Raw genomic sequence first — 24,981 nt, 5'->3', positions numbered from 1 at the left:
CATGCATCACACCATGTAGCATTTATTCATATGTGTGTTTTTCCCTTTGGACTGTAAGCTATGTGAAGGCAGGAAATGGTATCTTTGACCACATATTTTCCAGCGCCTAGCTCAAAGCCTGGTTTATAGTAGGCACTTAATGAAGATTAACACCTTCATAGTAACACACAGCTCGCAAATCTCAGGGGCTTAAGACAATCTTGGATTGGCAAAGACCCTGCTCTCTATCGTCCTCACTGAGGGAGGTAGGCTAAGGAAGCCTCTACAGACTTGGATGCAAGTGAGTCATCTTAGCAGGGGATGGGAACGATGAATCATGCTCCGGCTCTTGATGTTTCAGCTTGGAACTGACATGTCACTTTCTCTCCTGTTTCATTGATCAAAGCAAGGGACATAGCCACACCTAATGTCATGGGAATGAGGAAGAACAGCACTGCTTTGTTTCTGAAAGCAGAGAACAGGAATAATAGCAACACTAGTGCCTGTTAAGCCAAAGTCTGTTACATGGTAGGCGCTCAATACCTAGTTAATGAATGAGGTACCTGAAACTACCTGTTAGGATTTTAATTTTTTTCTATACAATAAGCAGAATCACTCCAAGTAATGAAATAATCTAATAACTACATTAAAAAATGAGCATACTAAATATATTATCTAAGCCATATTCAGCAAACATCTGGAGACTTTTTTTGTAACCACTCTGTTCACTTTGTTCATATTAGGGAAGGTGTTATGTTTGATTTTGCAGTTTTTCAGATGCATAAAGTATGGAATGGGTCAATTTGCATAATTGTCATTTTTGCCTGAGTCATTTAGAAGATTTGGAAAAAATGTTGAAGTCTTCAAATATTTACATATTTAGTCTGATGAAGAAGTTATTTAAAGTAACCTTTTTCGGAAGAGTTAATATCTGGATCAAAAATTGGGCAAGAGCTTAGGAAAAATGAGAGTCTAATCAACTTAAAAATGAAGTATTGCTGCAGATTGTATGCTAATATTTTACACTAAATTTTTTCTTCATTGTTAAGGTAACCCAAACACATTGTATAAAATGTGGAAAATACAAACTAGTTTGAGAAAGGTGAATTAAAAATCACTGGTGTGATTTCTTTTATTCCATTGTTCTTGTTATAGAATAAGCATATGGACAAGGGAAGAGAAGATATTGGCTTGTAATGGGGGGTAACAGTGGAAATATCAAGAAATGATCAGATTGAGACTATGGATTAAGGACAATATTGGTAGGATTTGTTGATGGATAAAATGAGGAAGGAGGGAATGGAGAAGTGATAGAGATGGTAGAGGATAGAGGATATAGTGATAGAGGAGATCAGTGATGCTTCCCCAGATTTTGGCTTGAACATCTGAATGTAATCCATGTGTAGAGGTGGGTGTATATATAAGACTGCACTCATTGTATGTGTGGTTTTTAAAATTTACTTAACATTATATTAACGTATTTTTAATGCTATAAACATACCTTGAAATAAGATTTTAAATGGTTTAATATTCACTCATATGATATGCTATAGCTGTTGATTTTCTCCCTATTTTGGGGGCAATTAAGGTGTTTTTTCCCCTGTAATAAATAACATGGTAATGTTCTCAGGATTCACCTACTTCCTTGTCTCCTCAATTCAAAAATATTTAACTTGAGGGAATTTACCAAGGTTTGCTGGAATTTCAACATAGCAAACCAACATGTGATAAAGTGAGTTGGGAATAGAAGGAACCAAGACTAGAGGTCATCTTGGTTTCAGTCTTCCAAGGGGGTATGGTGAGATATAGCTCAAACCAGACTGGTGTTGCTTTCGAGGTCAGAATTGGTAGTGGTAGACAATTGCTGAGAGGGACATTTGTCTTGGATGCAGAGATGGCACTGTCCCCAAGGAATGAAAGACCTGGCAAGAGCCAGATGGCCGGGCCAGATCCCAGCTGGGGGGCAATTCTAAAGGAGAATCTCAAAAAATTTTTTGAGGTCCACTTAAAAAGACAATCATGCTTTTATCCATCAGGGTAGGGCTTTGGATTGGAGGATAAGGTACCCAAGGCAGAGCTTCCTGTGGGAAGCTGCGGCTTTGAGGGGTCTGAGGACTCAGCCCATCTCTAGGATTTAAGCAGCCAAACTGTTTCTTTGCCCCACTCTCTGGGTAAGAAGCAGTTCCTTATTGGGCTGCCTGCATTTGCCCAGGAAATCTCTGAGGCTGAGCAAGCAAGGTGAAGGTCCTCCATCTGTGGCTGGGAGGGAGTGGGGAAGGCTGTGATGGACACTGAAAACTTGCGTTCATTGAGTGTCTCACCTGTGGGGCGATGGGAGTCAGGAGGGGCTGGAGATACGATAGAAATACTAGAAAACCCTCTGCCTTAAACTTATGTCTTGGTCACACATTATGATATTGATTACTAACCATACGTAATACTGTTTATATATAGTGCAGAGATGCAGTAACCAGTGTTTGAGGTGCCTATGGAGTTGGAGGACTGTCTTCGCAGTACCTGAGTTCAAATTTATGTTTAAATTGTGTTTTCGCTTTGATGATAACTTAAAGAAAATATTTTTATCAGTTTGAAATATAAGGCTTCACATTTACAGTGATAATTTGTGATTAAAAAGACATTTTCATAGACTAAAACTGCAGTTTCTTAAGTTAATATTGTTCAAACTAGGGTCCAAAACATATTCTTATGGGTACATCCATTAAAAAAATTTTCTTTTCATCGTGGAAAATAGAATCCTAATCTGAGCCTCGAAGAATGGATGGGTTTGGATGGGTGCAAAAGGAGAAAGGTGTTTCCATGAGAGGAGAGTTAGATCAAGGATGATCATGGTGCCTCTGGGATGCCTGGGAACTTGAAGGATACGTCAGTTTCAGGTTTTTAAATACTCCACCCTGACCCTGATATGTCAGGAATATGGAGAACACTCCTTCCTCTACTATTACCTACCTTTCTCTGATGGATGCTGGAGCTTTATTAAGTCTTTTTGTTGAGAAGGTAACTCTCATAGTCCCCCTTTAAAGAATCATCTTCTAACCCTCATGTAATTGATCAGTGTCTAACACAAAACTTTCTTTCTCTGCCAGAATGTGAATTTAGTTTCCTCAGGACTTAACTTCTGAACGGTTAATGATTCTTTTCTTTTCTTTTCTTTTTTTTAAATTTATTTATTTATGGCTGTGTTGGGTCTTCGTTTCTGTGCGAGGGCTTTCTCTAGTTGCGGCAAGTGGGGGCCACTCTTCATCGCGGTGCGTGGGCCTCTCATTATCGCGGCCTCTCTTGTTGCGGAGCACAAGCTCCAGACTCGCAGGCTCAGTAATTGTGGCTCACGGGCCTAGCTGCTCCGCAGCACGTGGGATCTTCCCAGACCAGGGCTCGAACCCGTGTCCCCTGCATTGACAGGCAGACTCTCAACCACTGCGCCACCAGGGAAGCCCCGGTTAATGATTCTTGCAGAGACATCTAAAGGAAGGCCCATTGCAGCATCCCTCTGGGTGTTTGCTAGATACTCAGGAAGCAGGTGGTCCTCCAGGGACTAGAAATTGTCTTTTTTAGGTACCAACCTCATCTTCCACCTGTACTTGGTTAGGGATTTGTTCCTCTCAAATTTCATTGATGTCCTCTTGAGTTATTTTTCTTTTGTACAAGAAACATCCCGGATCAGTGGTCTTTATTCATCTTCATTTTGCAGGACAACTTTTCTAGGTTTATTACTAAAACAGCGTTTGTGTTTTTTAGTTACAACAGATTGGACTGCAAACCTACGTGTACTGATGTAAGCTGAAAACTGTGGTTCGTCTTTTTAAATCTTCTTTGTTAAGTAAAGCTTGCTCTTGTTTTTTTCCTTCACAGATTCCAACAAGATTATGGCAGAGCAGAGCCACATGCAAAAGCAGCTGGATTTACAGAATGGTAGCTTAGAGGCGGGCTTTGTGGCGAGTTCCCTCGAAAACGATTCCCAAAACATGATGGAGAGCCTGAGCCCGAAGAAATATTCTTCCAGTCTGAGATTTAAAACCAATGGAGACTATTCTGGTTCCTATTTAACCCTCTCACAACCTGTGCCTGCTAAAAGAAGCCCTTCTCCTTTGGGAACCAGTGTCAGAAGTAGCCCCTCCTTGGCCAAAATCCAGGGAACCAAGCAGTTCTCTTGCGATGGAAATGACAAAAATATTTCCGTGAAACCTCCCACCCCTTTACGCAGCACTTCACCCTCCCTTAGTGGATATCCACTTGGGAGAGCAGACTTTGATCATTTTACAGGCCGGGACACTGAAAGGTCCTTGAGGCTTTCAGAGAAGCCTCCCTATTCCAAATATAGCTCAAGGAATAAATCCCATGACAATGTCTACTTTCTTGGAGGGCTGGAAGGCCGAAAAGCATCTGGCTCACTCCTGACCATGTGGAATGGAAGTTCCCTGAGTGATACTGGCTCCTTGCCCATCGGTAGGTCAGGGGCAGCCAGCATGCCTTCAAGCCCAAAGCAAGCCAGGAAAATAAGCATCCAGGACAACCTGACACTTCAGCCCAAGTTGACCAGACACAAGGATCTGGCATCTGAAAACATCAGTTTAAGAACTAGGAAGTACTCGAGCAGCAGCCTGAGTCACATGGGCGCCTATAGCCGCTCTCTCCCCAGGTTGCACAGAGCCACAGAGAATCAGCTGGCACCTCTCAGTTTGCCTCCAAGAAGCTCTCTGGGCAATTCCAAACGAACGAAACTGGGGGAAAAGGATCTACCTCATAGCATCACAGACAATGACAATTACCTGAATTTTTCTTCTTTGAGCTCAGGAGCTTTACCCTATAAAACCTCTGCCTCTGAGGGCAACCCTTACGTGAGTTCCACCCTCAGCGTCCCTGCCAGTCCTCGAGTGGCTCGGAAGATGCTTCTGGCCTCCACCTCCTCCTGTACCTCTGATGACCTTGATAGGGCTTCCTACTTGGGGACAAGCCCAGGTCATTCATTCCCTCCCGGAGAGCTGGACAGAGCGTTTGCGGCCAGGAGGAACTTCTCGTGTGGGTCTGTTGAGTTTGATGATGCAGATCCGGACAGCCTCAGACAGGCCTCAGGAACCCCCCAGCCTGTCCTTCGGGAACGGAAAAGCAGCATTAGCTCCATTTCAGGACGAGACGACCTGATGGATTATCACCGGCGGCAGAGGGAGGAGAGACTCAGGGAGCAGGAGATGGAGCGATTGGTAATCTTCTCATCTGACTTGACCTCACTGTTTCATTGAATAACTTCTTGGAGACAAACTCCAAGGATATATGTGTAGGATTTCCACGTGCACCAGCCACTGGTCCCTTCCTAGATTTCCTCCTGCTAACCTTCCTCTTCCCAGATCACTATTATTAGTCATAAATGGATAGTTTGAAGGCCTACATGTGCCTAATGTTATATTAAGTTGCTCTGCAGAGGTCTCACAAGTATAAATTCTTGATAAATCTAACAAAGATAGTTGTGAATTTTACTGAATTTCTTTAAAAGTCTTACAAACTTCTCTCTTAAGACTATGAGGAAACACTGATTTGTATTACTTATGTCATCAAATTTGCATGTATATGCTATGATGGTAATAATCAGTGAAATGACAACTCATTGGAAATTAGGCAGTAAGTTTCTCTGTATAGCAAGTTGTCTGTAAAGTTGAAAGGTTGCCCCAATGGTGCTCAACCTTTTTTCTGCACTGTGTATAGACACACACACACCATACTCCCTTCAGCCATGTCTTAATACATATAGTGACTCCAAACTACACATGCTCAAAAAAAATTACTGAGTTGTCTTTTTCTATGGATTTATGATTACTGTAAAAAATATTGAAAATAATAAGAAAAGAGGAAACAGGAGAGTCCCACTAATGAATGAGAACAAACTGCTGCGTTTTTCTATTTTCTTTTAAGCATAATTTTTTAGGGTGAATACCTGTAAGATTATTTTGATTCATTAGTGATTAATGATTAATGATTTCCTTAATGTGGGAAGCTGCAGGATGGTAAAGCTGATTTACAGAAGTATAGGCGTATCAAAAGTATTTTAGTTACTAAAAGAAAGTATCCTGGAATAAGATTTCTGAATCACATACAAAACTAGTTAATGCCCTACAGGACAATAAAATTGTAACTTCTGGATTATAATGAACAGAAACTTTTGCATCTATACAGGACAGAATTTGCTTGAAATTTTAGAAAAATAATTATTCGCATCACTCACAGTTTTTGATAAGTTAATGTCTATCCTTACAGAGTTTCCAAATATCCTAATCACTAATAGTGAATGAAAACAAATGTGTATACCCCTAGAGAATTTGGTATTCTGTGGGTGGGTATGTTAGATGGTGCTCCAGTATGGCAGTTCCTTTGTTATCATAAATAGTCTCCAAAGATTTTTCATGATCACAAAAGCCATTGTATTTGGTCCTGATTCATTGACATAAGCTAGAAAAACTTTTAATTAGCATATAAAAGCCTTCTTGTATATAGATAGCAAATCTAGTGCTATACTGTACTGAACAACTGTCGTTAATAAAGCCAGAGAATCAACGTCTATGATTTGTTAAGTTACCTAGGAGAGCATTTCAATGGCTTCATCACTCTAGAGGTCTTCGTTAAATGCTTTTATTTACTCTTCTGTTCTAAGCGTAGGAAACCAAACTCTTATTTATTTATTTATTTATTTATATTTTTGGCTGTGTTGGGTCTTTCTTGCTGCACGCGGGCTTTCTCTAGTTGAGGTGAGAGGGGCTACTCTTTGTTGTGGTGCGCAAGCTTCTCATTGTGGTGGCTTCTCTTGTTGCTGAGCATGGGCTCTAGGCGCAGCGCGTGGGCTCGGTAGTTGTGGCTTGCAGCCTCTGGAGCGCAGGCTCAGGAGTTGTGGTGCACAGGCTTAGCTGCTCTGCGGCATGTGGGATCTTCCTGCACCAGGGCTTGAACCCGTGTCCCCTGCATTGGCAGGAGGATTCTTAACCACTGCGCCACCAGGGAAGTCCCAAACTGGTTTCATCTTTAGCACTTATAAGAGTTGGTGAATTTTTCTTTCCTCTAGTTTTCCCAAATCTGCTAAGGTTTCTGGCTATCCAGCAAGTGACCTTTTTACTGCCTATAAGGTTGGTGCCCTGTAAGCCACAAACAGGTCCTAGTTCAACTTCTTGGGAGAAGCTTTGGTTATTAGCTTCAGATATGAAGTTATAACCCTTTCTCCTTAATAAGGGGCTTGTCATATCTGATGAAGTGAGGCTAATTTTTAAGTAAGACACTCTACTTTTGGCCTCTGTTGTATTGTCTATTTGTCTGATTATATTCCACTAAAAGGGAGGACAGATTCTTATTGAGCCCATGCAAATAATGTTATTGCCATTAAAAAGTAAAATGTCTCAGAAAAAAATGTTTTTTCCTGAATCTGAAGGACCAAGGAGAACAAACTAACATTTAAAGAATGTTTCATTTAGTTTGCAACATCGGAGTCAACTAAATTGACAGTTAGAGATAGATCAGCATGAATGCTAAAAGGGTTTTCCCCATCAGAAAATAGAACATTAAGATAATGCCAATAATTTTCCAAAACACATGTCCACATTTAGAAATTAGATTTCCAGTTTCAGTTCAGCCTGTTCTATGTAATTAATTCTTATTCCTCTAACCTTGGGTCATTAATTTGATTTCATGAAGTTATCTATTTCTGAACTAAAAGAAGTCCTGAAAATCTGATTTAGCCTCTAGTACTATCTTATACTTGTCTATGTAATGTCAGCTCTTCTGTCAGCCTCTGACCCTAAGTCCATTCTTTGAAATATCAAGAGTGAAGAGTATCTGGTAAAGTTCTGTCTACGAGGCTCTGAGACTGTCTTTCTTTGTTAAAGGCACATCCTCACCTATAACTTAAGCAGAGTCTTTAGGAAAGCATGAGAGGAAATCGTGGACTACTGGGTGAGGGTAAGAGTAAGTGGCTATGGTTAATCTACGGTTAATTTAACAAACAGTATCAGCAAGAAGGAGAATTTAAATCTTCCATTAGGCAATATGATGTTGATCTTCTCTTATTTTTTTTAATAAATTTATTTTATTTATGTATTTATTTTTGGCTGCGTTGGGTCTTCGTTGCTGTGCGCAGGCTTTCTCTAGTTGTGGTGAGAGGGGGCTACCCTTTGTTGCGGTGCGTGGGCTTCTCATTGTGGTGGCTTCTCTTGTTGCGGAGCACGGGCTCTAGGCATGCAGGCTTCAGTAGTTGTGGCATGCAGGCTCAGTAGTTGTGGCTCGCGGGCTCTAGAGCTCAGGCTCAGTAGATGTGGCACATTGGCTTAGTTGCTGCACGGCATGTGGGAATCTTCCTGGACCAGGGCTCAAACCCATGTCCCCTGCATTGGAGGGCAGATTCTCTTCACCACTGCACCACCAAGGAAGCCCATGTTGGTCTTATTTAATCAGTGTTTCCCCTGAGGGTGAGAACATATTACAGAGAGTGAGGACATTGACATATATCCAGGGCCTTTCTGTAAAGTATGCAATCACTGAACTTTATAATATTTTGCCTGTACAAAATTAGCCTAGGGAAGGCTGAGCTTCTCATTTGATTTGATAAATCTTCCTATGCATTTCTTGATAGTGTTGAGCTATTTATCAAGAAGGGGCTTAACAAATAAACCTAATTGTTTCTAGCATTCTTCTTTTTGTAAGGTTAAGAAAAAAAATCTTTGTCATTGCCCAATAGTCCTCTGGGAAAACTTAAAGACAGTTCAAATGTAAAAGGTATCTTGGAAAAAATTTGTTTTCCTGAATTTAGGGTCTGATCTTGGGAAGGCAAAATCAAATATTAATCAGAGATTATGTTATTTGAATAATATAGCGTTGTGGATGCCTGAGAAAATGAATGTTCGCAGTTTGGTTACCTAATAAAGTGAGAATAAGTTATTTATTATAAACAATAAATCTTAAAATAATCAGATGAGGAACTGTTTTTGGTCATTTTAAATATGCAAGTATATATCCCAGTTAGGAGAAGGCACAAAAGATTACTCTTGTGAGATACTGAAACTCTTCTCTCTGGGCAGATTACAAAAAAATAAAATAAACTTTTGCTATCTTTTGTAAGCATAGGCTGATTTCTCCAAGATAAGTAAGTAGGTAATTTCAATAAGAGATAATTGCATTTTAGTTTTACATTAATAGGATACTTCTCATAAAAAAATTACTTCATAAATAAACTCATCAATGCTGTTCAAACTTTGCCAAAATTTTAACATTTTATTACATCTTTACAGAATTAACTATTTGCAGGTATTATAAAGTAAGTCAAATAAGCTCCCTTTCTGCAAATCTAAAATTTTTAATGTAACTTTATTTTATTAAAGTACAGTTGATTTACAGTATTGTATAACTTTCAGGTGTACAACATGGTGATTCAACATTTTTATAGATTATACTCCACTTAAAGTTATTATAAGATATTGGCTGTATTCCCTATACTGTACCATATATCCTTATAGTTTATTTTATACATAGTAGTTTGTACCTCTTAATTCCCTACCCTTCTATTGCCTCTCCATCCCTCTCCCCACATGTTATCACCAGTTTGTTCTCTATATCTGTGAGTCTCTTTCTGTTTTGTTATGTTTATTCATTTGTTTTATTGTTTAGATTCTACATGTAAGTGCTAACATACAGTATTTGTCTTTCTCTGGCTGACTTATTTCATTAAGCATAATATCCTCCAGGTCCATCCATGTTGTTGCAAATGGGAAAACTTCATTATTTTTTATGGCTGAGTAATATTCCATTGTCTGTATATACCACATCTTCTTTATTCATCTGTTGATGAGCTCTTAGGTTGCTTCCATATCTTGGCTATTGTAAATAATGCTGCTATGAACATTGGGGTGCATATGTCTTCTCAAATTACTGATTTCTGTTTTCTTTTGCTATGTACCCAGAAGTAGAATTGCTGGATCATATGGTAGTTCTGTTTTTAATATTTTGAAGCATCTCCATACTGTTTTCCATAATGTCTCTGCCAGTTTACATTCCCACCAACAATTTACTAGGGTTCCGTTTTCTCCACATCCTCGCCAGCATTTGTTATTTGTGGTCTTTTTGATGATAGCCATTCCGACAGGTGAGAGGGGATATCTCACTGTGGTTATGATTTGCATTTTTCTGATGATTAGCAATGTTGAGCATCTTTTCATGTGTCTATTTGCCATCTGTATGTCTTCTTTGGAAAAATGTCTTTTCAGGTCTTCTGCCTATTTTTTAATTGAGTTGTTTATTTTTATGATATTGAGTTGTATGAGCTGTTTATATATTTTTGATATTAACGCCTTATTGAATATATCATTTGCAAATATTCTCCCATCCAGTAGGCTGTCTTTTTGTTTTATTGGTGGTTTCCTTTGCTTTGCAAAAGCTGTGAAGTTTAATTAGGTCCCACTTGTTTATTTTTGCTTTTGTTTCCTTTGCCTGAGGAGAAAGATCCAAAAAAATACTGCTACAACTTATGTCAAAGAGTGTTCTGCCTATGTTTTCTTCTAGGAGTTTTATGGTTTCTGGTTTTACATTTAAGTCTTTAATCGATTTTGAGTTTATTTTTGTATATGGTGTTAGAGAATGTTCTAATTTCATTCTTTCACATGTAGTTGTCCAGTTTTCCCAGCACCACTTGTTGAAGAGACTGTCTTTTTTCCATTGTATATTCTTGCCTCCTTTGTCACAGAGTAATTGACCATAAGTATATGGGTTTGTTTCTGTGCTCTCTATTCTGTTACATTGATCTATGTGTATGTTTTTGTGCCAGCACCATACTATTTGATTACCGTAGCTTTGTAGTATAGTCTGAAATCAAGGCGTGTGATTCCTCCAGCTTTGTTCATTTTTGTCAAGACTGCTTTGGCTATGCAGGGTCTTTTGTGGTTACAAATAAGTTTTAGGATTATTCATTCTTATTCTGTGAAAAATGTCTTGGATATTTTGATAAGGATCACATTAAATCTGTAGATTGCTTTGGGTAGTATGGACATTTTAACAATGTTAATTCTTCAGATTCATGAACATAGGAAATCTCTCTATTTCTTTGTATCATCATCAATTTAGTTCATCAGTGTTTTATAGTTTTCAGAGTATAAGTCTTTCTCCTAGTTGATTAAATTTATTCCCAGGTATTTTATTCTTTTTGATGTGATTTTAAACAGGATTGTTTTCTTGATTTCTCTTTCTGATAGTTCATCATTAGTGTATAGAAAAGCAAGAGATTTCTGTATATTAATCTTGTATCCTGCAACTTTACTGAATTCCTTTATTAGTTCTAATAGTTTTTTGTGGAGACTTTAGGGTTTTGAATATATAGTGTCATGTCATCTGCAAATAGTGACAGTTTTACTTCTTCCTTTCCCATTTTGATGCCTTTTATTTCTTTTATTATCTGATTGCTGTGGATAGGATTTCTAATACCATGTTAAATAGAAGTGGCAAGAGTGGGCATCCTTGCCTTGTTCCTGGTTGTAGAGGAAAGGCTTTCAGCTTTTCACCATTAAGAATGATGTTAGTTATGGGATTGTCATAAATGGCCTTTAATATGTTGAGATATGTTCCCTGTATGCCAACTTTGATGAGAGTTTTAATCATGAATGGTTGTTGAATTTTGTTAAATGCTTTTTCTATGTCTATTGAAATGGTTATGTGATTTTTATCTTTCTTTTTGTTAATGTGATGTATTGCATTCGTTAATTTGTGGATATTGAATCATCTTTGCATCCCTGGAATAAATCCTACTTGATCATGGTGTATGATCCTTTTTTATATATTGTTGAATTTGGTTTCCTAATATTCTGTTGAGGAGTTTTGCACCTCTGTTCATCAGAGATATTGGTCTGTAATTTTCTTTCTTTCTTTCTTTTTTTGTAGTGTCTTTGTCTGGTTTTGGTATCAGGGTAATGGTGGCCTCACAGAATTTATTTGGGAGTGTTCCCTTTTCTTCGATTTTTTGGAATAGTTTGAGAAGGATAGGTATTAGCTCTTCTTTATATGTCTTTTAGAGTTCCCCATGAAGCCATATGGTCCTGGATTTTTGTTTACTGGGAATTTTTTTTATTCTTCATTCAATTTCACCACTAGTGATTGGTCTGTTCAGATTATCTATTTCTTCCTTATTCAGTCTTGGAAGATTGTGTGTTTCTAGGAATTTATCCATTTCTTCTAGGTTGTACAGTTTATTGGTTTATAACTGTTCATAGTATTCTATTATGATTTTTTGTATCTCTGTGATATTGGTTCTTCTCTTTTGTTTCTTATTTTATTTGTGTCCTTTCTCTTTTTTTTTTTTAATGAGTCTGGCTAAAGGCTTATCAATTTTATTTATCTTTTAAACAATCAGCTCTTGGTTTCATGAATCTTTTCTATTTATTTTTGGTCTCTATTATATTTATTTCCTCTCTGATATTTATTATTTTCTTCCTTCTGCTGCCTTTAGGCTTTGTTTGTTCTTCCTTTTTTAATTCCTTTAGATGGCAGTTTAAGTTGTTTATTTGAGATTTTTCTTATTTCTTGAGATAGTCCTGTATTGCTATAAACTTCCCTCTTAGAACCACTTTTTCTGTGTCCCATAGGTTTTGGAAAGTTGTGTTTTGTTTTGTTTTTTAATTACTTATTTTATTTATTTTTGGCTGCGTTGGTTCTTTGTTGCTGCACATGGGCTTTCTCTAGTTGCCTCAAGCAGGGGCTACTCTTCATTGCAGATTGCAGGCTTCTCATCGCGGTGGCTTCTCTTGTTGCGGAGCACGGTCTGTAGGTGCACAGGCTTCAGTAGTTGTGGCATGTGGGCTCAGTAGTTGTGGCTCGTGGGCTCTAGAGCGCAGGCTCAGTAGTTGTGGCACATGAGCTTAGTTGCTCCACGGCATGTGGGATATTCATGGACCAGGGATCAAACCCATGTCCCCTGTGTTGGCAGGCAGATTCTTAACCACTGTGCCACCAGGGAAGTCCCTGTGTATTATTTTCATTTGTCTCAGGGTATTTTCTGATTTCCTCTTTGATTTCTTCATTGGTCCACTGGTTTTTTAGTGGCATGTTGTTTAATCTCCACATGTTTGTGTTTTTCCCATTTTTTTCCCTGTAATTGATTTTTAGTTTCATACCATGTGGTTGAAAAAGATGCTTGATATAATTTCTAGACTCTTAAATTTGCTGGGATTCGTTTTGTTTCCTAGCATGTGATCTTTCCTGGAGAATGTTCCATGTGCACTTGAAAAGAAATGTGTATTCTACTGTTTTTGAGCGGAATGTCCTGTAGATATCTGTTAAGTCCAACTGGTCTATATGTCATTTAAGACCATTGTTTTCTTATTGATTTTCTGTTTGGATGATCTGTCAATTGATGTGAGAGGTGTTAAAGTCCTCTACTTCTATTGTATTATTGTTAATTTCCCCCTTTATGTCTGTTAATATTTACTTTATATATTCAGGTGCTCCTATATTAGGTATATGTTAACTAATACAGGAGCACCTAAATATGTTAATGAGTGTTATATCCTCTTCTCATATTGATCCCTTTATCATCATATAATGCCCTTCTTTGTCTTTGGATATAGACTTTGTTTTAAAGTCTACTTTGTCTGATATGAGTATTACTACTCTAGCTTTCTTACATTTCCATTTTCATGAAATATCTTTTTCCATTCCCTCACTTTCAGTCTGTGTGTGTTTTTAGCTCTGAAGTGAGTCTCTTGTAGGCAGCATAGAGATGGGTCTTGTTGTTTTTTTATCCAATCAGGCATCCTATGTCTTTTGATTGGAGCATTTAGTTCATTGACACTTAAAGTGACTATTGATAAGTGTGTACTTCTTGCCATTTTGTTACTTGTTTACTGGTTGTTATTGTAGTTCTTCTGTTTTTTTCTCTTCTTTTAGTTTGTTCCCTTGTGGTTTGATGATTTTCTTCAGTGGTATGCTTGTGTTTCTTTCTGCTTAGTTTTTGTCTATCTATTGTAAGTTTTGATTTGTGGTAACCATGGGGTTCATATGTTGACCTATAAATATATCTACTTGTTCTAAACTGATAGTCATTTAAATTCAAACACATTCTAAAAGATCTACGTTTTTTACTCCCCTCCCCCACTTTTGGGTTTTTGATGTCATATTTTACATCTTCATGTCTATCCCATAACTGTTTATTGTAGTTATAGTTGATTTTACAATTTTTGTCTTTTAATCTTCATGCTCGACTATTTAAGTAGTTGATCCACAATCTTTACTATATATTTGCCTTTATCTGTGGGATTTTTTTCTTTCCTATAAATTCTCACTTTTTGTTGTAGCCTTTTCTTTTCCTCTTAGAGAAGACCCTTTAACACTTCTTTTAGGGTCACTTTAGTATTGCTGAACTCTTAGTTTTTGCTTGTCTGAGAAGTTCTTTATCTCTCCTTCACTTCTGAATGATAACCTTGCTGGGTAGAGTGTCCTAGGTCTTAGGTTTTTCCCTTTCAGTACTTTAAATATATCATGCCACTCGCTTCTGGCCTGCAAAGTTTCTGCAGAAAACTGTATTTTTGATGTGTTCCTGGGGGGAGATGAGCTCAGCGTCCTCTTTCTCCACCATCTTGATCTCCCTGACATCCAAATATGTAATTTTTTAATTTCCATCAATTTTTGTTCTTCACGGTCTTCTTTCACTTTCTGGAACAATCAGACACTTCAGACAGAAGCCCTTAACTTAAGATATTGTAAACTGCATTTAAGCTGACACATCACAGAACATAATTACTATTGATATAAAAAGGTTTGTCATAGTTATAATTGTTTGGTTGAACACAAATTTTATGTTTTTCTTAATCTTACACTGTATATGGAAGTAATCTTAGCTTATCTTTTCAGTAAACTAGTAAAGAAGTTCAGAGAAACTAATCTCTTTATGATAAAACTAATCCAAACTTATTTTAAAGATGAAATTAAACTTGTATTATACTGTACACTGATAAGACAAGGCAAAGACATATAGCTGTTTTTTAAACCGAATCATCAAATCAGTGTTTGATAATTTGTGTAAGGATTCACTTTATTCATCTAAACTTGTTTTCTAAGGCAAAGAAAACTGCCTCTGAAGTCAACAGTTTTGAAGAGGAAGGTCTTTTCTAAAGGAGAACACATTTAAATTTTTAGAATTTCCTTTTTATTTTTTTGGAATTGTGGGAATGTTAGATTTATTTAAATGCTTATTAGTCTCTATAAACCAATCATAATAGAGTTCCTTTATTTTAATGTATTATTATCCTCAGGAAGTAGGAAAATATTTCACTCACACACAGTGATTTTTTTTTCTCAGTTACAGAGACTAGGCAAAAAAAATTGTCCTGATTTGAGTTCACAAATAGAAGAACAACAAACAAGTGAGAAATGACAACAAATAAATGCTCAGCCGTCTCTCACCAGAACAAGGGTAGCTTCCAGTTCTATGTGACAGTTCACCAAGTGGTCAGATCATAAAACCAGATTCCCAGTCATTGCACCATCAGTGCGGATAACTATTGATTGTGTGCAATCCAAAACCCCAATCAGATGTAGACATGAATCAGAAACCCAGAGCAGGAAAACAAAAATTTCAGAAGATAGCGAGTCAGTGAAGGTAAAGTTCTACTGCCATATGGGGTTTACTCCAGGAGCCAAGAAAAGCTGTGACTGGGCTTCCAGCCCATGAGCTATTCTTCATGAGCAGTACAGTTTAATTGACTCTACAGGATGAGTCCACTGGGACCTCCAAATTGTCAAAGCATAATTTTCAAAAAATAAACCCAACTCTTAGACAAATATAGAATTAATAGATGCCAAAGATTTATTGAATTCATTAATGAGGAAACCAAGCAGGATAAAGTTGATTCACTAAGCATAATTTCTGTAGTATTTTTTAGCTTGAGTTGTGATTATCCCAGTGTTTCATTTGGATTTTTTTTACTTGTGTAATCTTTATTTGAAAACTCAAGGTAATTATATTGAGTATTAAAGGCTGAACCCTAATCATGAATCTCTAAGGACCTACTAATGGGGTACAACTATCCACAGTGAGTCAACATTAAATAGCTTCCAACTGCTGTGCTAGTTGAGTTGTTTTGTTTTCTATAATTTTTCTTCTTTCTTGCTGTAAGCTGCCAATTTTTCTTTTGTCATTAAGCCAGCCTTCTTTTTTAAATTTATGATTTTTAGAAACCAGATATCAAGCCTTATTTAAAAATACTGCCAACTAAGAGTTACTAGGTGCAAGTGAGGTCTTAAGAGGGTCCTGTGTGCACGAAGTGTGTGCACGTCAGCTTGTAGACCTTGTGACATCCTTCTGGGCTGGCCAGTGGTCATTTAAACTTCCCAGTTCTGAGCTGTTTTCCAAGTAGGGGAATGGATAAGGTACCTCTAGTGGGCTGGGATGCTGATCCTTTGACAAACTAGATGCTTGAAAGGCTAAAGAAATCATTACAAAGTAGACAGGATAGTCTTTTATTTGTCTCATTTGATACCTGCCTCCCTTCCAGTAATACAGAAGCAGGGATGCCCATCTAGTTAATCTTACGGTCCAGGGCAGTTAAAGTCATTTTAGGAAGAAAAGGGGAAAATAAAAAACTTAAAGCAAACCCTACTGCTATTAAGAGTATTCATTTGGTTACATCACCAAAAGCATCTGTGTGCTATTGTGCAGAACCAATAGATTCCCACAAATTGAGTTGTAGCAATCCATTATTTTCTTTCTGGCTGATGACAGTCATCTGTGGTACCTTGATAAACAGTATTGTCACTGTTTAGAACTCTGTAGGGTCACACTTGGTGTTCATTTCTCCAGCAAGTTGTAATATGATGCCAGCTGTCATGAGGCACCATGGAATAAGGTTTTCTAACTTTTTACATATTCTGCCACCCCGGAGATGAGGTTGACTTTCTTTCAAGACACGTAATAATACTTCCATGGTATTTATTATGTGAATAGGTGAAATGTCTGGGACAGTGATTCTCTACAATTTAGAAGATGTTTTGTTCTAATAGCGTTTCTGAAAGTGCTTTACAACTAAAGAATTTTAAGTTGCAAAGGGCTGGGACCATGCCTGTCTTGCTCACGGCTGTGCATCCACCTTGTAGCCAGATGAGTAGAGTATGGGAAACATTGCACACATGTTTTTAGAAAGAGTGAATGATATTCATTCTGGCTTTCCTTATTCTGTGGCCATAGGCTGCTCCCCTAGTTCCCAGACATCTCAAACTTAAGTTTACATACTTAGTTCTAGGTAACAGTGAAGCTCTCCACAAAAGAATGCAAATATCTCAGCATAAATGCATTCTTTTTACTTCCAGAAACAGAAAAGTCTCTTCCACTTTTCAATTAAAAATAAAAAGATGAGAATGAGTTATTTTTCTTTATGCTGAAAAATTGGTAGCATTCTTTGTAAGAATTGGTGCTCTCCAGAATCATACAAAACCAAGGCTTGTGGACTTTTGAGTAGACAATAGATATAATGTTTCTAAAATTAACTAAAAGTATAATTGAGCATATTTAAGGAGTTATATAAAATGGGATTTTATAAAATAAAAGTGTATGTTCTCTAATCTCCTTAAGGTGGTAAGACAGATACTATTTTAAAGACCAGAGAGTAAACAGGCTTTATAATTCAGTTCTATAATTAAGAAAATTTGGGAACTCAAGAAGAGTGAGCATTGTCAGGTGAGAGTTAGTCTACCTGTGGATGTGTTTTGCTTTTATATCTGCTTCTTGCTGCCTCTACTTGCTAGTGACTTCTGACCCCAAAAGACAGTTTGGTCATTCAGACCTTTTTGTACTGTAAATTTGACGACACCTCTTCACTGGAAGCAGAAAGGACAGTGTTATAAGAATGCCTATGGCTTCCTAGCCATCTTCCTTTTTTTCCTAAGAAGAATGTGTTTGAAATGTGAAGGCAAACTTAAGTATTGAAAACTATTTTGCACTCCCGTCTGACTTGAAAGGCATCTGCTTCCTGATGTGGCCCTTCCTCTTGCTACATCCTGACTATAGTTTTAACTTAAAAAAAAAACAAGGGTTGCAGTGGTGGGAAGTGAGTCAGTTAAACTGCAAATGGGGTGACAGGTTGGTTTACTAACCAAATAAATTTGATGGCTCACACTTTTTAAAGGGATATTTAGAAATTATGACCCTCTTCCTGTATTCTGGGTCAGAATGTCCATTCATTAATTAATTGATTTAATCTTCAGGTTTGACATAAGCTTTAGAATGATTTGTTTCTGTGGAGCCTTGCTTTTCCTAGCTCTGATGTTTAAAGCAGCCAGTCAGTTCTCTGCCATTCTCTGCCCCCTTTACTTTCATGACTCGTTTGGATGGTTTGTAGAGTCTGACGCAGAAATACAATGTGAGCCATAAATGTGAACCATGTGTTTTAAAATTTTCTTACATTGAGAAAAACTACAAAAAAAAAAAGATGAAATTAATTATAATATATTGGATATTGGTCAGCACAGGATTAGATTGGTAATACTGTCTGCTTTCTAAATAAGCTATCCATTCTCTAAGACAGCTTCTTTAATTTCTAATAAAATAAGAGTAAATCTATAACTAGTAGATAATATAAAGTAAACTGTTATCTATGGTCAGATCACCTTGGGTCATTAGAGAATAAAGACTTTATCTTTTAAATAGCAAATTGCTGGCATAAATGTAGATGTTCAGTAAATATTGAAGGAATTAATTCTTAGCAAATTAGAGTTGCCAACTGTCCCCAGTTAACTGAGAATAAAAAGTCTTTTTTTTTCTTCTTCAGTTGGAGGGCTAGATGGGTAGAGGAGGAATGGGAAGGGAAAAAAATAGCATTTAGCAATAATCTAGTGACTCCACATTGCGGAAAAACTGAGCCAAAGTCTTAGTGTAATTTTGTGTTAAAGTAGTCCCCTATACTTGAGAGCAAACCCTAGGTTCTTGTTACAGTGACAGTACAAGCTCTTGCCTCTTGATGGTGCCACACATTTAAAAATCCCTGCTTAGAACTGAGGGATGTGTACTCTTCATCTTATGTAGCATAATTTAGCATTCTCGGGCTGAATGCTGAAATACACAATGTAACTTAGACTAAAAGGAGGCCCTGTATGCCACTATGTCTGGGAAAAGTCACATTCTTTTTTCAAAAATGATAAATCAATATAGAAAAATGTACAAACTACATGAACATTGGAAATACAGTATATCAATACCAACAGGTACATGGGAGAGGGGTGATGAGGGAGGCCTATTGATTCTTCATAGGAAAAGTGATCCCCATATTTGTTGTTAAATTACTTAGTATTTCTAAATTAAATCCATTTATTGACCTGCCTGTTAAAAATATCTCATCAAAGATTAGATTTAGTGACTGTGCTGGCTAATTCTTATAATGAGAAATTTTCTTCCTTAGTTCTAGAAAAATTTATGGGGATATTTGCGGTGAAGACTATTTTTAAAGTTTGAGATTGATTCTTCAGAAAAAAAAAAAGAAAAAGATGAAGAAGTCCAAAATAAGTATTAGAAATCAAACACATTCATCACTTTTTCAATGGAAGAATTTTGATTCAGCCATCTCAATGTGTACGTTAAGACATATTAGAAGGCACTTTTTAAAAAAAGTTAATGTCTTTATTTTGCGGTAACTGTAGATTCCCATGCAATTAATTATAAGAAATATTGATAATTCAGAGAGGTCCTGTGCACCCTATACCCAGTTTCCTCCAGCGGTAACATCTTGCACACTCGAGTACAGTATCACAAACAGTGTTACCGAGTCCAAGCTCATACTGCTTGCCTCATGGCAGGCCAGTAAATCAAGAGACAAGTGGTTGGAGCAAGGAATAGCAACTTTGTTGAGAAAGGCAGCAGACCGAGAAGATGGTGCACTAGTGCCCAGGAGACTCATCTTACCCCAGTTAGAATTCAGGCTTCTTTTATACTAAAAGGGGCAGGGGGTGGTTAGTTGTTGCATACTTCTTGGTGTCGGAATCCTTTGTTCTTGCCGCTGTCCGTGTAGGTCAGTCATGATGTTCCTGTAAACCTCCAATAAGACAAATGGTATTCAGTGTTCTGCAACTTTGTATCTCGATATGAATGGGAAAGTATATTTTTAAAAGTCAGGCTCTTGAGAATGGCCTATCATGTATTTCAAGCTATAGGCAACATTCTTAACTTGTAGCAAAAGCAATAAAATACAAAGGTTAAAGTAAAAGAAGCAGATCTAACATGGAGTCAGATTTGTTCTTCCCTATTACACCAGGATGTTGATGATGATGCAGTCAAGGTACAGAACAGTTTTAACACCTCAAAGGTTTCTCCTGTTGCCCTTTTATAGCCACTCCTGCTTTCCTCCTACCCATATCTCCTCCTCAACCCCTGGCAACCACTGGTCTGTCTTCCATTTCTATAATTTTGTCATTTCAAGAATGTTACACAAATATAATCACATTCTGTGTAAACTTTTGTGTTTGGCTTTTTTCACTGCATAATTCTCTAGCGATTGAGCCAGGTTGTTGATGTTGTTGCCTCTTCTTCAACTCTAAGTCTGGGATTCATGAGGCAAAAGAAAATCCCAGGGAACCTGTCTCTGTGCTTTTCCTTGAGTCCCTACTTTCCTAACTGATCTGCTGCCTTCTGTCCATTTTTCAGTGTCTTATGCTTGTCTTATATTTAAAATGTCCAAGGTTCTTAGTAGTACTTAGTGAGAAGAATAGGGAAAAGGACCTCTACACCATCTTCCCAAAAGCAGAAATCGGCGAGACTGGTTTTTGAAAGTTCAGAATAGCCAAGAACTTTGCTCTGGTGAAGTCTAATTGACTGCAAGGGGGAAATATTTCTGTGGGGGCATGTTTTATAAAAGAATTTTGGTTTGGAAAAATTGATGTTTTTCTGATTCAAAATGGCTAAGACCCTATCCCAGCTCTGGGATTGTAATTCAGATTTTGAAAAAAAGATAATTTTAAGAAAATGCTAAAAGTACAGTTAAAAAGAACAAGTTTCTTCAGACATGTATTATTCTTTCATTTTGATTATAGAATAACAGAGCCAGAACTTTGAAAGTTTGTCGTTTCCATCAGCTCATGAAGACCAAGGCCTAAATCATGTTAGACAGAGACTGCAATTTTTGAAAGTTGTCTTGGGAGAAAGGAAAATATTGTTACTTTCCTAACAGCTCAAATAAAGAAGACATGTCATTGTTTATTTTGAATTTCTATATATAAAACTTGCTAGCATGCTTTTTAAATTTTAACACATAGTATTTCCCATGAGATGTATCTCCCATCAATAGTTGCATTGCAGTACTTTCAGTTGATACGTGATAGCCCAGTCTCTTTTTTTCACTTGTTAGACTTTCTTACTTTTTCACTCCACCAACTTCTTTGTGCATTAAAAAAAAAGAGAGTTTATTTTTTTTTAGGATAGATTTTCAAATGTGAAGATTGAGTTTTGATACCTCTCATGAACTGGTTTTGATTGAACAAAATAAAATATTACATAATATTCTAAAAGTATTTCAATGGATTGTATATTGTAAACTGTGGCCTTTCAGGAGAAACAACAACAACAACAAAACAAAACAAAAAGATCCTCTGGAACTTAGTTAAGCCAAGGTGAAAATGTAAAGAAATGACAGTACTATTGGACTTTTGTTTTGTCATGTTTTCTTTAATGGTATAGAGCAATAGCATAATTTCTTTAACAGAAGGGACTCAGACACCATGTAGATTTTCTTCTGAAACCCTGTCCATGTAAGAGGAAAAATATCTGACATATTTTTCTTACACACTGTGAAAATTATGATTATATTGATCACATGAATTTCATTTCTTTACAGCCAATGTTTTTCAGTCTATAGGGAGAAGTGTATTATTTTCCACCTTAAATTTTCTGAGTAGCAGCAATAATGTTATGTAGTCATTCATAATGGGCATTTTCTTTCAACTGGCATCTTGTAATATTTTAAGAGTAGGTCACCACAAGACTGATATTTTATAAAAGTAAAACTTATCAAAACTCGCATGTCTGTCAGTTGATTTTAAATGGCAAAATGATGCAAAAAAGGCATCAGGAAAGGACTAAAATACAGAAGATCCTAGTTAGATGGTCAGAGATTAACTTGAGTCTGCCTAGCAAATGCAAGGAATAAATAGAGGTGGAAAAAGCAAGTTGAGAAAACATTCTTGGATTAAAAAGTAACAGGAATACCTCATCATTTTCCTTGTATATAACTGTATCAGTCAGCATTCAGTCAGAGAAGCGGAACTACTAGGATATATGTTTATAGGTAAGGGATTTGACTTTATGCTGTCATGGGAGCTGGTTAAGCAGTCTCTGTAAGCTCTTAATCTTTGTTTCTGATGAAGGAGCTTGACGTGCATGGAGCAGGCATTTAAGAAGGGAAGATGGATGTGAAGTGGGAGGGGGTAGGAACAAGTGGAAATCACAAGCACAGACTGAAACCCTTGTCAATTTTTATTACCTCAGATCTTCATGGTATGATTGTCCTGCAAAACCCCAGGCCTTTCCTCACACACCTGGTCCAAAGGTTAGAGAAGCTGAAGGATGACCCAGGGAAGGGTTGGGAAGTTATAGGCCCAGCTACAATTGGTGAGTCAAGAGATTAGCACCAGTATATATAAGCCACAAAGTTGCTTCTTTGCATTCGCAGAGGCAGCTAGGCTAGGCATGAGGCTGTCAAGGTCCTCTGGCCAGTCACTTCAGAATGAGAACAGTTTCATCTGGGTCTCCTCATAAGGCTACCAGATCCAAGCAGAGACTGACAGTGTGCCCCATAGTCCCCAGAACCAGGGAGCCAGATGAATTACATCGCGTACTCACAGCAACACTTACAACATGCTATGGATAGCCAACATGATGCTCTGCCACCTGGACATTACTGCTGCAGCCAGCTGTAGAGCATATGCTGCTCCTTTTGGACAAGGATGTGCTGGAGGAGTTTGTTTACCTGTGCCCAAGGAGCATGGTATCACAACCCAAAGGGAAGCCAGTCAGGAATGAGAAGGAGGTAATAAGCTGAGCAGGTTTCCTAGAGACGAAACTCCACAGACTACAGCCCCAAATCTCTACCTTCAGAATACCAGAAATTCATTTCTATGTGGTGGATGTGGTTTGGTATGTACAAATTGGCTGCATGGTAATTGGTTGTGCAGTCTCAAGAGTATCACAGTTATTTTTTAAATGTATGGTATGAAAAAGTTCAATTGATTTGAAGTATTTTTGTATTAGCAAAAGAAATGGATTACATTTGTCAATGATAAAAGGGAAATTTTGGATTCTTTTGTCATAAATTTTGTAATGACCATAAAAATAATTTCTAATCAATGATAACTAATAAGAATCTGTAGATCATTCCATCATGTGGTCAATTACCTAATTCACTGGTTATTCTTAGCATCATTCATGGTAGAATAACCAGATATCTTTCCTGATCTGCTGAAATACGAAGTAGACAGTATCACCTGTGATGTAATCTAGCCAGACGTATTTAACCTGAATCTCTCAGGACTTAAGATGTAAATTCCAGTTTCCAGGAAATGCAGGAGATAGAGGGACAATATAAATGACACCAGGGGAAGTAATTAAATTAGGGATTATGCTTCCATTTATTGGGTCATAGTGTTTTTCATTAAAATTTTTAATGTTCTCTGTTAAGGTCCTGTACCTTTTTTTGTAAGATTTATTCTAAAGACTTGCTATTCTTTATTAAGATTATAAAATGTACCTGGCTTAAAAGTAAATTTTCTGTTTGTTGGAGTGAGAAAATTAAGATTCAGATTCCTGCAACTTTGTTGCTGAGGTTAAATGCAATTAAGATGCAAAATGCTGTAACATTTGCTTTCAGTAATGGTAGACCAGGTAATTCAGACCAACTCTCCTACTGAAGAAATTTTTCGCATCTGGGTGAAATATAAAACGTATCTTAAAAATATTAAAGCACCGGATGGCCCTAGAGATTGTCATACTGAGTGAAGTAAGTCAGACAAAGACAAATATCATATGATATTGCTTATATGTGGAATCTAAAAAAATGGTACAAATGAACCTATTTACAAAACAGAAATAGAGTCACAGATGCAGAAAACAAACTTATGGTTACCCAGGGGGAAAGTGTGGGGGAGGGGGGGGATAAATTGGGAGGTTGGGATTGACATATACACACTACTATATATAAAATAGATAACTAATAAGAACCTACTATATAGCATGGGGAACTCTACTCAATACTTTGTAATGGCCTATATGGGAAAAGAACCTAAAAAGAGTGGCTATATGTATATGTATAACTGATTCACTGCTGTACACCTGAAGCTAAAAACACTGTAAATCAACTATACTGCAATAAAAATTAAAAAAAAAAAAAAAAGTAACAGGATTAATTTAATCAAGTGGTAGTATTTTAGGACATGCCTGATATAAATGAGAATAAAAATAAACGTTACCTCAGCATACACATGTATTATACGTAATTCATATATATTATTAAGTTATGAAACTAATATTTAAATATATTTTATAAATGTGTTATAATTAAACATATTATATACTTATATTTATACATATTTTTTAAAGCATAAGCTCTTTCTAGAAGAGGGACACAGCTAAGAATAATAGTAGAGGCAAGCAGGTTTAAGGGAGCTGTGAGTATTAGTAATTTTTTGAAAAATGATCAGGAGTGTGAGGATACATTTATGAAATGAGATGAAAAGAACTGAATTTCTTTGGGTATGAGCAAAGGCAGGATGTGATAAACTCCTCAGGTATTTGAATGAGGCATGTACTCATAGGGCAGGGACAATGATTATCTCTGGCATTTAAGGTGGAGCCAGGGGCAACCTGGAATAGAAACCTGGGTTTTATGTCAAGGGTGAAGTGTGCACTGGATAGGAGATGAATTTTTTGGAAGGTAGTTCTTTCTAGAAGCTACTCCACTGGTCTTATGCTGTAGGGAATATATGTTGCTCTGTAACAGTGGGGAT

The 24,981-nt window shown here is 37.1% G+C and overlaps 1 protein-coding gene across 1 annotated transcript in view; it reads left to right on the top strand.

Annotated features, from left to right (window-relative positions):
* PHLDB2 (pleckstrin homology like domain family B member 2) overlaps nt 1-24,981 on the top strand; it is a 232,264-nt gene that overhangs the window by 134,771 nt on the left and 72,512 nt on the right. The window contains 1 exon segment of the mRNA XM_036851524.1: nt 3,850-5,198. Within this exon segment, the coding sequence (XP_036707419.1) occupies nt 3,850-5,198 (1,349 nt within the window).

The sequence above is a fragment of the Balaenoptera musculus genome, chromosome 4 (assembly GCF_009873245.2).
Source record: "Balaenoptera musculus isolate JJ_BM4_2016_0621 chromosome 4, mBalMus1.pri.v3, whole genome shotgun sequence".
Classification (NCBI taxonomy): Eukaryota; Metazoa; Chordata; class Mammalia; order Artiodactyla; family Balaenopteridae; genus Balaenoptera; species Balaenoptera musculus.
Note: the sequence above shows the minus strand (reverse complement) of the source record. Positions and strands in the feature narration are given on the sequence as shown.